At 49.9% G+C, this 14,538-nt stretch overlaps 1 protein-coding gene across 6 annotated transcripts in view; it reads right to left on the bottom strand.

The window, feature by feature from the left end:
- The window catches only part of LOC120373613 (major facilitator superfamily domain-containing protein 1-like), a 32,038-nt gene extending 23,527 nt beyond the window's left edge, over positions 1-8,511 (bottom strand). For 2 of the 6 annotated variants that reach the window (XM_039492278.1, XM_039492281.1), the window contains exons 1-3: positions 8,388-8,483; positions 6,605-6,694; positions 5,449-5,549 (exon numbers count right to left, since the gene is read on the bottom strand). Coding sequence is in view for 2 of the 6 variants with exons in the window: in XM_039492275.1 (XP_039348209.1) it covers positions 5,449-5,549; positions 8,388-8,409 (123 nt within the window). In the remaining 4 variants the exon portion in view is untranslated. Of the gene's footprint in view, positions 1-5,448; positions 5,550-6,604; positions 6,695-8,387 lie in introns of all 6 variants that reach the window. The other 4 variants (XM_039492275.1, XM_039492276.1, XM_039492279.1 and 1 more) reach the window with 3 other exon arrangements.
- Positions 8,512-14,538: the final 6,027 nt, after the last annotated feature.

Genomic DNA, 14,538 nt, shown 5'->3' with positions numbered 1-14,538 from the left:
CACAGTCAACTTGTGGAACTCCTTACCTGAGGAGGTTGTGAAGGCTATGACTATAACAGTGTTTAAAAGAGAACTGGATAAATTCATGGTGGTTAAGTCCATAAATGGCTATTAGCCAGGATGGGTAAAGAATGGTGTCCCTAGCCTCTGTTTGTCAGAGGATGGAGATGGATGGCAGGAGGGAGATCACTTGATCATTGCCTGTTAGGTTCACTCCCTCTGGGGCACTGGCATTGGCCACTGTCGGTGGACAGATACTGGGCTAGATGGACCTTTGGTCTGACCCGGTATGGCCGTTCTTATGTTCTTAGGCATATAAGTTGTAAGGGCACTGAAAGTGTTAAGATCAGCTTAGAATGCATTTTGCTTTTATTTCATTTGACCAAATCTGACTTCTTGTGTTTTGACTTATAATCACTTAAAATCTATCTTTGTAGTTAATAAATATGTTTGTTTGTTCTACCGGAAGCAGTGTGCTTGGTTTAAAGCGTCTCAGAGACTCTCCTTGGGATAACAAGCCTAGGGCATATCAATTTCTTTGTTAAATTGACAAACTCATATAAGCTTGCAGTGTCCAGCGGGCATAACTGAACACTGCAAGACAGAGGTTCCTAGGGTTGTGGCTGGGATTGGAGATATTAGCTAGTGTCATTAAGGGCATGGCTACACTTGCAGATGTAGAGTGATTTGAGTTAAACCAGCCTTTGGAGAGCACAGTAGGGAAAGCGCTGCAGTCTGTCCACACTGACAGCTGCAAGCACACTGGCATGGCCACATTTACAGCACTTGCAGTGGCATTGGGAGTAGTGTATTATGGGCAGCTATGCCACAGAGCACCTCTTCCCATTCTGGCGCTGTGGCTTGTGGGAAGGCGGTGGGGGGTGCAGGGCATTCTGGGTCCTATCCCAATGCCCCATGATGCATCACTTCGCACCCAGCAATCCCTGTGCTTCCATCCACATTTGGCACCATCTTTCAACATTTTTTGTACAGGGCACTTTGTCTTCCCTTTCGGTCTGCAGGAATGGAGACTGAACTGCTGAGGAATATGCTGACGAGTCTCGCCAGCACATCACATTTGTCAGTCAAGTTACTGCTTAAGATCCAAACTGACAGTGAGGACTGACAATGATATCGACTCAAGTAACGCATACGACATGAGCATGCTTGTGGCATTCACGGACATGTTCTCCACCGTGGAACGCCGCTTTTGGGCTTGGGAAACAAGCACTGAGTGGTGGGATCACATTGTCCTCGAAGTCTGGGATGACGAGCAGTGGCTGCAGAACTTTCGTATGAGAAAAGCCACTTTCATGGGACTGTGTGAGGAGCTCATCCCCATCCTGCAGCGCAAGGACATGAGATTGAGAGCTGCCCTGACGGAGGAGAAGCAGGTGGCTATTGCAATCTGGAAGCTGGCAACTCCAAACAGTTACCGATTGGTCGCTAACCACTTTGGAGTGGGAAATTCGACTGTTGGAATCATGTTGATACAAGTTTGCAGGGCCATTAATCGCATCCTGCTCAGAAGAACCGTGACTCTGGGTAACGTGCAGGACATTGTGGATGGCTTTGCACAAATGGGTTTCCTTAACTGTGAAGGGGCGACAGATGGGACGCATATTCCAATTCTGACACCAGCCCACCTAGCCTCTGAGTATATTAATCGGAAGGAGTATTTCTTTATGGTTCTTCAGGTGCTTGTGGATCACTGTCGGTGTTTCATTGACATTAACGCAGTCTGGCCTGGAAAGGTGCATGATGCACGCATCTTTCGAAACACTGGCCTCTTCAGGAAGCTGCAGGTTGGGATTTTTTTCCCAGACCAGAAGATCACTGTAGGTGAAGTCAAAATGCTCACTGTGATCCTTGGAGACCTCGCTTACCCATTAATGCCATGGCTCATGAAGCCTTGACAGCAGCAAGGAGCGGTTCAACAACAGGCTGAGCTGGTGCAGAATGACTGTGGAGTGTGCTTTTGGCCATTTAAAGGGCACTTTCTGTATAGGAAGCTGGACCCGGCCAATGACAGCATCACCGCGGTTATATCCGCGTGCTATACCCTTCATAACATTTGTGAAGGGAAGGGTGAAAGATTCACTCAGGCATGGAACTTGGAGGTTCAACACCTGGAGGCTGAATTTGAACAGCCAGAGAGCAGGTCTATTAGAGGGGCCCAGCACGGGGCTGCAAGGATTAGGGATGCCTTGAGGGAGCAATTTGAGGCTGAAAACCATGAGTAGTGTTTGGTGCCCTGCACGGGAGTGAAGTGCAGTGGTTCCATGTTAGTAGGAATCTGTGTTTGCTATGCTGACTTGCAGTTCCTGCTGCTTTCCTGGGCTAAGGTATCTTTTATTTTATGCAATAATAAAGAATTTTTTCAAAGCCAAAAAAAATCCATTTATTGAAAAGAAACATCTGCTTGGGAAACAGAAAGGGCAATGGGATGGGGTGGGGAACGGTACAATCACAGATTTGTGTATGTCCTGTTATCATACTCAGCCTTCCTGTCTGGAGCGCTGTGCAATGAGTGCTGCACTTCAGGATGGCTATACTGCATGGTGATGGTTGAGTGCAGTGGGTAAGGGTCGTAGTTTTCAGGACTGGGTGGTGAAGCTACAGGTGTTGGAGGCAGCTGGTTGGGGAAAGTGGGTTGGAGGTGACATGGGGGCACAAGGGAAAGAGTTTTGGGACAGGGGGGTGCGGGTGCGGTAGTGCTCCACCTGCATGGCTACGAGTGCCTGAATCGAGTCCGCTTGGCGCTCCATGATGCTTATCAGCCGATCCATGCTTTGCTGCCGGCACTCCTCATTCTGCTGGCGGATCCTTCTTTCACTCTCCCTCCACTCCTGTGCTTTTAGATTCTTGTTAAGGGACTGCTGCATTACTTTGTGCAGCATGTCTTCTTTGCTTCTATGTGGCCTCTTCCTAATTCTTTAGAGTCTTTCGGATGGTGATAACATGGATTGCTGAGATCTTACGGTTGCATCTGTAAAGGCAAAATGCAACACCAGACAGAACAATGACTCCCCCGTACTTAAGGGCAAGCACAGTCTACACAATAGCATAGTTTGCCCATCACAAAGTGAGCGGACATAACCCACTGGAGCCCGAAAATGGTGAGTAAGCATGGGATCAAGGGGGACTGCTTGTTTCACGGCTGTACTGTCCTCTGGGTTTCTGTGCCTTGGGGAGAGCCAACAGCTGCAGGCGGTCCCTATACTGAACACTGTCCCCACATTTTCCACAGGAGTTTGTCCTGGAAGATATCTTGCTGCTGAGGGTGACCTGGGAAGCAAGGGAGGGTCTTCTATTGCAATGCAGCTTCCACCCGGGCCCATATGCAGCTTGCCTGTGTGAAGCAATGGTCCCCCACCCTTCATGGCACAGTGGCGCGGACATGTTAGCCTGATTGGGACAAGGACCACAGTGGCTCTCCCAAGAAACCCGCGCAAGCGCATTGCCCAAGTTCTGGATGAGACCTCCGAAGAGATCACTGAGGCTGATTACTGCGATATAAGAGAGCACATCAAGGCCCTATTCCACATCTAGGCATGCATGCAGCCCTAACCCTCCTCACCCCAAGAGCCTGCACCAAATAACTACCGTCCCAAAATAAAAGCCGCCTACCAGGCACCTCCTCTGGTGTTTGTCCTTCTCCAAACACTGTCTGCCGCGATTGGCTACCTTCCTCTTGACTTAAGAACAGCTCCTGGCTGCATGCATCTAGGGATGCCAGGGTGTCTTCCTCCTCCTCAGCACCCTCGCTCCTGCTTTCCTTCTCCTCCTCCTGCCTTGTTCAACTGGGCTCTAAAGTGTCCATGGTGGTACTCGGAGTGGAGGTGGGGTCACCCTCAAGTATCATGTCCAGCTCTTTGTAGAAACGGCAGGTTGCAAGGGCACCACCGGAGCAGCAGTTTGCCTTGCAGATTTTGCAGTAGGCATTCTGCAGCTCCTTCACTTTAACTCTGCACTGCAGTGCATCCCGGTCATGGCCCCTTTCCATCACGTCCCTTGATATCTGCCCGAAGGTATTGTAATTCCTACGGCTTGGAGTGCAGCTGGGACTGGACAGCTTCCTCTCCCCAAACACTGATGAGGTCCAGCACCTTGCCATTGCTCCATCCTGGGGATCACCTGGCATGTGGAGGAATGGTCACCTGGAAAGATTGGCTGAGCAAACAGGAAGGGGATTTTCAAAATTCCCAGAGAATTTAAAGGGCGGGTCTGACGGTTGGTCACCTGAAGGCAGGGCAGTAGAGTTCAAAGTGATGACCAGAGTGGCTAGAACAGGCATTGTGGGACACTTCTGGAGGCCGATCAGAGAGCATTAACAGACCAGGGTGTCCACACTGGCGCTGCGGCGCTCCAGCGGGGGCACATCAAATGTTATTCCACTTGCCGAGGTGGATTACCAGGAGCACTCTAGCTACGGAGTCAGAGCGCTCTACATGCCTTGCTAGTGTGTATGCATCGTGAGTTAGAGTGCATGGGGCTGCTTTAATGCGCTCTAACTCGCAAGTGTAGCCATGCCCTCAGTTCCACAATCCAAGGAGCAGCTTACATGCCAGAGGCTGAGCGTGAACAGCCCAGGAGTGGGGGTTCTCACAGCAGAGCAGGGTAAGGCTGGCTCCCAGAGTCGGGGATTGGAGTGACCTAGCAGATCACTGGTCCAGATAACACCAGAGGGGAACATCACACAGTGGCACAAACAATCAAGAGCTCCAAGTAAGCATCTCAGATCTTGGTCTACAACAGCACCCAATGCTCTATGGAGGAAAATGTACTCTGCAATACAGATAGTTCATTTCTTTAATAAAGGAGAGGCTTGGTGCACTGAACGAGGTGGAGATAGTAGTAGTATGAACCCTATAGAATAAAGGGCTTTACTTATATCAGTTAGGAGCATTATTTGGTTTACTTCTCAGTTTAATCACAGACCCACTTGCAGTCACTACAACAGCTTGATGTAATTGATTTAGGTAATTTTTAATTAAACATCCCTGTTCTTTCAATACAATTTAGATTATAAAATCTACAACAGAGACCGTGAACATCTATAGTCCTGTAAATATAATACTAACAATCTACACTACATTGTGACTGAGCATGGGAAAGATATTAGCCTGTAACATGTACATAAGTCACCAAACAACAATTGTTCCTCCAACTGCTTGCACTTGCTTTGTACAAGTTACCATCTCTCCTGGACTGTCTAGATATCATTGTCTGGATACAGTGAATCCATCTTTCTTAGCATGTTGTGAGAACCCCTGCACTAGACTTCTTCATAGCAGAACATCTCTCAGGTTCTTTTTTAAATTCCCTGTTTGTGACTGGGAATCTCTGCTTTTCAATTTATACACCACTTTCCCAGTCTCCTCTTTGACTGCAGTCAAGGGGGCCTAGCAAAAGTTTTATCTTTCCCCTTGTGACCTAGTGACTTACCCCTTGAAACTGCTCCTGCAGGACACTGGGAATATCAAAGCAGAAGTAAGAGCCAAAAGTCAAGAGGCAGTTGAAGAAAAGCACTAGGAACCTGTAATAAGCTGTAGAGTGAACAAACATGTTATTGTCTATGTTACAAAATATGCTCATGTTGACAAAGTTTGTGCCATTCTTGGGACTTTTATATACACACGTCCTGTAACATATTTAGAATTCAAAACTCACTGAAAGTTTGTCATTGACAATAGACAAGTGTCAGTTTGATCTGCTAATAATTAAAAAACCCTATTTTAAATATATAGATATATCAACTAACACTAACTAATCATAGAATCATAGAATCTCAGGGTTGGAAGGGACCTCAGGAGGTCATCTAGTCCAACCCCCTGCTCAAAGCAGGACCAAACCCAACTAAATCATCCCAGCCAGGGCTTTGTCAAGCCTGACCTTAAAAACCCCTAAGGAAGGAGATTCCACCACCTCCCTAGGTAACCCATTCCAGTGCTTCACCACCTACTAGTGAAAAAGTTTTTCCTAATGTCCAACCTAAACCTCCCCCTCTGCAACTTGAGACCATTACTCCTTGTTCTGTCATCTTCTACCACTGAGAACAGTCTAGATCCATCCTCTTTGGAACCCCCTTTCAGGTAGTTGAAAGCAGCTATCAAATCCCCTCTCAATCTTCTCTTCTGCAGGCTAAACAATCTCAGTTCCCTCAGCCTCTCCTCGTAAGTCATGTGCTCCAGCCCCCTAATCATTTTTCTTGCCCTCCGCTGGACTCTCTCCAATTTATCCACATCCTTCTTGTAGTGTGGGGCCCAAAACTGGACACAGTACTCCAAATGAGGCCTCACCAGTGCTGAATAGAGGGGAATGATCACATCCCTCGATCTGCTGGAAATGCCCCTACTTATACAACCCAAAATGCCATTAGCCTTCTTGGCAACAAGGGCACACTGTTGACTCATATTCAGTTTTTCGTCCACCATAACCCCTAGGTCCCTTTCTGCAGAACTGCTGCCCAGCCATTCAGTCCCTAGTCTAATTCGGTCCCTAATAATTGTGAGATGCTATTTCGTATCCCTGTGTTGATTTTTCCTGTTCTTCTCTTAAGCCCTGATCCCACAATTGGATTTGCATTGATGGGGACCCTTACCCCATGCCAGTCCCGATTAATTTCAGTGGGTCTCCGCACAAAGGTAAGGTTGCGCAGACCAGCTCTTTGAGGCCGGGAATCTCTTTATACCTGTATAATAAAGTATTGTGCACGTCTATGGTGATATACAAGTAATATTCATTTTAGAGTATGCTAGACCTGACATACTGGTCACTGTAAACTGGTTTATAGAATTCTGTTTAGTATTCACAGTATGGTGAAGTGTGTGTCAAATTATATGGAAATTTAGTAGTGGCTATAAGTGTGCCAATCTCTCTCAGGCAGCTCTAATTTTCACCACAAACCCTTAAGCCACCAGCAGAATTAACAGAGAATTGTGACTGCCAGCATGCCATGGCACAAACAGGCAGACTGCAGTGCATGCTGGGAGTCTCTTTCCCTGTGGGCTGCCATTTCAGAAATGGGGGCAATCTGTCCCCCAGGGCCCCGGGCAAGTGGCTCAGGATTCAGCATGCCCCTTTTGGAGTGGTTGAAGTTCCTGGCTCAGTGAGGTTTTGGGAGCCAAACTGCTCCCTCCTGCTCTGATAGACCTACCCACCCCTCTTCCAGTCAAACTGATCCATACCGCTTTCTGCCTCTTCACAAGGAGAGGGGTATACAACAGGCAGAGGGGATGGAGTCTTAACATACTCAATTTTTGAAATATAAAATATTCAAAGTACTAAAAAGCTGTAAAGGGAACTGTGAGGAAGCAAAATGCTTTTACCCATGTGTGATTATATATACATGCACACTAATTCCCAATGCCATTCAATAGTCTCTCTCTCATAATACAGATTCTACTGATTCTTATACATAATAGCACCTACATACACTGTGAGTGCACTAGAAATTCACAGTTATTAGCAAGTATATAGTCAACAATGCAACCAGGGTTAATGTTGTGGGATTACCAACAGTTTCAGGGAACTATACTACATTTACCAGCATAGACCTCTTCCAATGCTCATCACCTCTCACTCCACTACATACAGCACTGTAACCTGCCATGGGACATTGGGATGGTGCAGTGAGTTAAAACAATATCAAGACCATGGTATAGAATTGGATTAACCCAGGGCTATGCAGAAGCAGCTTCTTGGAGCAACCATGAGGGCATGGTTTTGAAATAATTCAGGAGTTCTGCAGTGGGGGTTGACGGCTGTCCCAGATTGGGTGGAGGTGTTGTGGGCACCTCAGGCTCTATGGTGGCATATTACAGGAACTCTGTGACAACTGGCAAGTTCGGGGATCCCCTGGTCTGAGCTTGTGGATCAGACCCAATCCCGAGGGGAAGGACAAATATAGAGTTCTGTGTTTGTACAGCACCTAGCACAACAGGGTCTTGCTCCATGACTGGGGCTCCTAGGCGCTTCCATAATACACATAGTAACACACTAATCCTAAAGGTTCCTGGATTCAGCAGTAGGCTGGCATGACCCACAGCACAAAGGGAAGGGAATTAGAGCACCATACACTGTGGAGACGGGCCCAAAGAAGAGGGTCCCCAGGCCCTGCAGCAGCAGGCCTGACCCCGGGGAACTGGGGTCCCCGAACCCCTCCCTAACGGCGGGGCATCCAAGGTCCCAGCGAGAGGCTGGGGAAGAGAAGCCTGTGCACAGCGCCCAGGGGCAAGCAGAAGCACCCGACCCAGCTCTGGGGAAACAGTCACGTGACACCTCAGTCATGTGAGAGGGGCTGGTCAATCGATACCACCGCAGTCACTTGGCGCAGCGCTCCCCCGAGTTCTGAGGAGGGGGTCTCTATACCGCCCGGCTTGTACCTCTCTCCGCCGCTGCCACCATGGCTCCGGCTCCGCTCGCTCTGCGCCGACCCCGGTCCCGGTCCCCCCCCACTGGCCACTGCCTCTCTCGGGCCGGGCCTGCCCCTCTGAGATGCCCCTCCGCCCCGCCTCTTCCCGAGGCTCCGCCCCCGAGCACGGCGCGTGGGAAGTGAGGCGCGAAACGGCCAGGGGGGTTCCGCCTCAAGCACCGCCCCCTCGCGTGGCAGCGCAAGGCAAGCTGGGACCCAGCGGCGGTGGGCTGCTGCTAACCCCGGGTGGGGGGCGAAGCGAGGTCTGGAATGGCCAAATCACCTGACTGAGAGGCTGTGCCAGCCCTACCCTAGGACCAGCAGCCGTAATTATTCCTGTGATTTAGATGATTTAGTTGGGGATTGGTCCTGATTTGAGCAGGGGGTGGACTAGATGACCTCCTGCGGTCCAGGGCCGGCTGAATAGCTGAAAGTGCCGCCCTGCTCCAAAGTTGCTGCCCCAGGCACCTGCTTGATAAGCTGGTGCCTGGAGCCGGCCCTGCTGCGGTCTCTTCCAACCCTAATTTTCTATGAGTCTGTGCCTACCTTGGCCCTAGTGCTCCTATCCTGCCTGGGTCTTGACTCAGGCGCTGACCATTAGACTAGTGCCCATGCAGAGTTAGGGGGGGGGGGAGGGTCTGCCCATGTGCCCCAACTGGGGTGTGATAAAGAAAGGAACAGCCTGGTTCAGGGCATTAATGCCCCAGAGTGCTCAGTTATTACAAAGCACCTTATAGCCCACACTGTGTAGTGCTGGAGCATGAGCAGTAAACAAGCCACTAGCATTTCAACCTGACCTTGGGAAGGTGGAGCCCCTTTCAGGAGTATGAGTTGGCTTCTGTACCCCCGTTACACCTCACATAAAAACTACTTACAAAATCTGAGAAATATGTAAGTGTCACACTAGTATTGAAAAATTGCTTTCTCATTTTTACTATATAAAAATGAAATAAATCAATTGGAATATAAATTTTGCACTTACATTTCAATGTATAGTATATAGAGCAATCGTATGAAATTTTAGTTTGTACAGACTTTGCTAATGCCTAGGTTTACAACAAGCAACATAAAAAGCAAATATCTGGATGAGTTGATGTCCCCCCTGGACCTCATGGGTATATGCAGCCCTGGTTGAGAACCACTGCTCTTGGTTGCAGGTTTAGCAGGGTAACCTAAACTAGCCTTACCATAGTGTCTGTGCCCCTCATCTTGTGTTAAAATGTCATCACAGCAAAATGCAGTGTCTCAATGTAATGATGTTTCACGGGTCCAAAGGTTATTTGGGCCCATGAAGACACTAAGACGGTGGGGATGATCCCACAGATCTTGGGATGAGGCACAAATAATTTCCAGGCAATCCTCCTCCTGCCTTACACTTGCCAATCCAAATCTGCAGACAAAAATGATCTTTTCAGATTACCATTCTAGGCTTCTCTATAGGATGACCAGAGTCTGGTTTTCAACCAGAACACCCGGTCGAAAAGGGATCCCGGCAGCTCCAGTTAGCACCACTGACTGGGCCATTGACTGTCCGGTTGGCGGCACCCCACAGTGAGGCTGGCAGGCTCCGTGCTAGCCTCCACTCCCCATAGCTCCCAAGAAGTAGCTAGCATGTGCCCCTGTAAGGGTCCGGTGTGGGGGCTCGGCCGTCTCGGGAGCCAGACTGCGTCACTACACGGCCTAAATCCACAAGTCAGTCTCCGAAGGTCCACGGGCTCAGACCCTCAGGCAGGGGCTGAGCAACAATAAACAGAGTCAGTGGTTTAAGCCCCAGGCCCTCAGTCAAGGCAGGGCAGCAAACAGCAATTTTAACTCAGACCCTCAGGCAGGAGCTGAGCAAACAAAGTCAGCAATTTAAGCCCCAAACCCTCAGTCAGGGTGGGGCAGCAACAAGTACAGGGCTCAGACCCTCAGGCAGGGCTGAGCAGCAGTTCAGTTTATAAAGCCCAAGCCCTAGCTCAGGGTGGGGCAGCAACAGATACAGGGCTCAGGTCCTTGGCAGGAGCTGAGCAACAGCAACAGTTCAGGGCTCAGGTCCTTGGCAGGAGCTGAGCAACAGTTCAGGGCTCAGGTCCTTGGCAGGAGCTGAGCAACCAGTCGGTAAGTCCAGACTTCTCCGTCTGAGCGCTGGGATGAGGGGGAGACTGCCACCCATGAGTGGGGTGGCAGGGGGGACACAGGCCCACCCACTCCACTGTGTCCCAGCCCGGGGCCCTAACAGCGGCAGTTAGTCTGCTGCTGTGTCGGTGGGGTCCTGACCGCAACACACCGACATCGGCTCACAGTCTGCTGTAGCCAGACTGGGGTCAGCTACCCCCGGGCTACTTTCCATTTCCCCCTCCATGGGTACCTGCTCATTACTGGTGTCCGGCGCTGGGTCCCACACCATGGGCTCCTCGTCGTGCTGAGAGCCGGCTAGCTCGGGCTGCTCCTCAGGACGCGGGTCGGGGTTACACTCGGGCAGCTCCTCGGGGTACCGGGCTCGGGGAAGGCTTGGCCAGTCCTCCTCAGGGTACCGTGCTAGGGGAAGGCTCGGCCAGTCCACTTCAGGGTACCGGGCTCGGAGAAGGCTCGGCCAGCCTTCTTCAGGGTACCAGGCTCGGGGCAGGCTCGGTCCCGCAGGAGCTCGGTCAGGAGCGTCTGTCCTCTCTGGCCGCCGGGCTGCAACTGAGCGCTGGGCCGGGGCTCTTATACTTCCTGTCCCGCCCCTTGACTTCCGGGGGGCGGGGACAGGCGGCAGTGGCTCCACCCACTGTGGCGGCTGTTCTGGCTCCTCCCTCTCAGGAGCGGCCGGGAGCCAGACCGCCTCACTACAGCCCCCTCTGGCTCCTATGCATAGGGACAGCCAGGGGGCTCTGCAGGCTGCCTCTGCGCCTAGCACTGCCCCCACAGCTTCCACTGGTCAGGAGCCACAGCCAATTGGAGCTATGGGAGTAGCGCCTGCAGACAGGGCAGCATGCAGAGCCTCCTGGTCACACCTCCGCATAGGAGCTGGAGGGGGGATATGCCGCTGCTTCCGGGAGACACCTATGGTAAGCGCCTCCTGGAGCCTGCAACCCCCTCCCTCACCCCAACACCCTGCCCCAGCTCTGATGCCACTCCTGCCCTCCAAACCCCTCAGTCCAGCCTGGAGCATCCTCCTAAACCCCAAACCCTTCATCCCCAGGCCCACCTCTGAGCCCGTACCCACAGCCGGAAATCTCACAACCCTCCATGCCCCAGCCCCCTGGCCCAGCCCTGATCCCCTCCTGCCCTCTGAATCCCTTGGTCCCAGCCCAGAGCACCCTCCTACACCCCAAACCCCTCATCCCCAGAGTCTGCACACCCAGACAGAGCCCTCACACACACACACACACACACCACCCCAGCCTCCTGCCCCAGCCCTGATCCCACTCCCACACTCCAAATCCCTCAGTCCCAACCTGGAGCACCCTCCTGCACCCCAAATCTCTCATCCCCGGCCCTACATCAGAACCCTCACCCTCTCCCACACTTCCCCCCCCCCCAGCCAGCCCAATGAAAATGAGTGAGCAAGGATGGGGAGAGTGAGAAAAGGGAGGGGAATTGAGTGAGTGGGGTAGGGCCTTGGAGAAAGGGCGGGGCATGGGAGGAGCCTCAGAGGAGGGACGGGGCATGGGGCAGCACAAGTTGGCAACCCTACTTCACTGCCACACTGGGCCCTGCAGGACTCAAAGTGGGTTCTCTATGAACCAGATCTTATGGCTTGTGTAATTAGCCAGGATAATATTTGGAGATCACCAGGTCTGGAAATCACGTTTGGCTGCCATTTGATCAGCTCTGAGAGAAAGAAGCTGGGAAATTCGCTCCAAATTGGTGTCTCAAGAAATTGGCCTTGTTCATCCACTGTGTGGAGTTGAGGGGGAAAAAATACTGAAAAAGAAAGGAATGCCTACCTACTACCACATCACCCAGGTGCAAACTTGCACGTTCACAGCACACAGACAGCACAACCAGTTCTCTGGAGCCTACATTGATGGGAAGAAAGTGACAAAGCCCAAGTGACAATGGCATGCAGTGCCCCCATTATCATTTAATTCTTACTTTGCAAATTGATCCATGGCAGAAATAGGGAGTGGGGAAAAAAAATCAAAGAAAGACTCATCACTGGCATTGTTTTTGAAGGAATAGAAAAGGAAAAAGCAAGGGAATTTAAGAAACAAAGCAATCCAGAAAATAGGAAGCATCTAGTTACACTACATGGGTTCACCATATAGGGAGTGGCACTAATTAACAATGCCAGTGATCTAACAGAGAAGTTCAGTATATCAACTTTAAAGAAGGCACCAAATCCATCTGACTGGCAAAAGTAGCAAAGGACACCTAGCATGACAGCTTCACCAACCAGATTTATTTCTAGTCAGCAAATCCAAGGCTATTCAGTGTGGTGGACGTATGGAAAAAGATAAGTAGGTGCAGTATTTCTTCTTAGTATATACTATCAATGAAACCTCCAATAAAATCAGTGTATTAGTTTTAAAATGTGGTTCTACTCTGAAAAGTGACTAAGTACCTTCTCATTTAACAGATATGTCCTTGTGTGTTTATTCAGAGTTATATCTGCTGATTTTAGTGACAATACATTTTTACTACTTTTAACTTCTGTAATCCCAGCAGAGGAGAAAGACCTGTATTATAGTATTTTTTTGGTCTCATCAACAGAATTGGTTACTAATTCCTAATTGTGATGTTCCCCTCTGGTGTTATCTGGACTGGTGATCTGCTAGGTCACGCCAATCCTTGACTCTGGGAGCCAGCCTTATCCTGCTCTGCTGTGAGAACCCCCACTCCTAGGCTGTTCACGCAGAGCCTCTGGCATGTAAGCTGCTCCTTGGATTGTGCAACCGAATGACTCTAGCCAATACCCCCAGTCCCAGACACAACCCCAGGAACCTCCGTCTTGCAGTGTCCAGTTATGCCCGCTGGATGCTGCAAGCTTATATGGGTTCATCAATCTAACAAAAAAATTGATATGTCCCAAGGAGAGTCTCTGACATGCTTCAAACCAAACGCGCTGCTTCAGGTAGAATAAACAAACATATTTATTAGCTATAAAGATAGATTTTAAGTGATTATAAGTCAAAACATAAGTCAGATTTGGTCAAATGAAATAACAGCAAAATGCATTCTAAGCTGATCTTAACACTTTCAGTGTCCTTTCAAACTTGGATGCTTCTCACCACAGGCTGGCTAGTTGCTCTTCAGCCAGGCTCTCCCATTTGATCAGTGCTTCAGTCACTTGGTGTGGTGTCTCTAGGTGTAGGTGGAAGAGAGAGCAAGTATGGCAAATGTCTCTCCCTTTTATCGTGTCCTTTCTTCCCCCTTGGCTTTGCCCCCCACCTTCAGAGTCATAGAATCATAGAATATTAGGGTTGGAAGAGACCTCAGGAGGTCATCTAGTCTAATCCCCTGCTCAAAGCAGGACCAACTAAATCATCCCAGCCAAGGTTTTGTCAAGCAATGCCTTAAAAATCTCTAAGGAGGGAGATTTCACCACCTCCCTAGGTAACCCATTCCAGTGCTTCACCACCCTCCTAGTGAAATAGTGTTTCCTAATATGCAACCTAGACCTCCCCAACTGCAATTTGAGACCATTGCTTCTAGTTCTGTCATCTGCCACCACTGAGAACAGTCTAGTTCCATCCTCTTTGGACCCCCCCTTTAGGTAGTTGAAAGCTGCTATCAAATCCCTCCTCACTCGTCTCTTCTCCGGACTAAATAACCCCAGTTCCCTCAGTCTCTCCTCATAAGTCATGTGCCTCAGCCCCCTAATCATTTTCATTGTCCTCCGCTGGAGTCTCTCCAATTTGTCCACATCCCTTCTGTAGTGGGGGGACCAGGTGAACAGTTCCAAAATGACCAAAAGAAGGGGGGTGACTCCCTCGAGAGTCTAACAGATTCTTTTGTTACTGCCTAGGCCAGCGTCCTTTGTTCCTGTGAGGCTGGGCTGGGTTTGTCCCATACACGCGCTGATGAGGTGTGAACTGCCTCTCTGCTCTTGGAGAGTTTTTTCCTGGTCTTATTTTAAGCCATGAGGATACATTTTCAGCCTCATAACTATATACATGAAATTATAACCTATATACTATAACATCACTCTAACA

The sequence above is a fragment of the Mauremys reevesii genome, linkage group 10 (assembly GCF_016161935.1).
Source record: "Mauremys reevesii isolate NIE-2019 linkage group 10, ASM1616193v1, whole genome shotgun sequence".
Classification (NCBI taxonomy): domain Eukaryota; kingdom Metazoa; phylum Chordata; order Testudines; family Geoemydidae; genus Mauremys; species Mauremys reevesii.
Note: the sequence above shows the minus strand (reverse complement) of the source record. Positions and strands in the feature narration are given on the sequence as shown.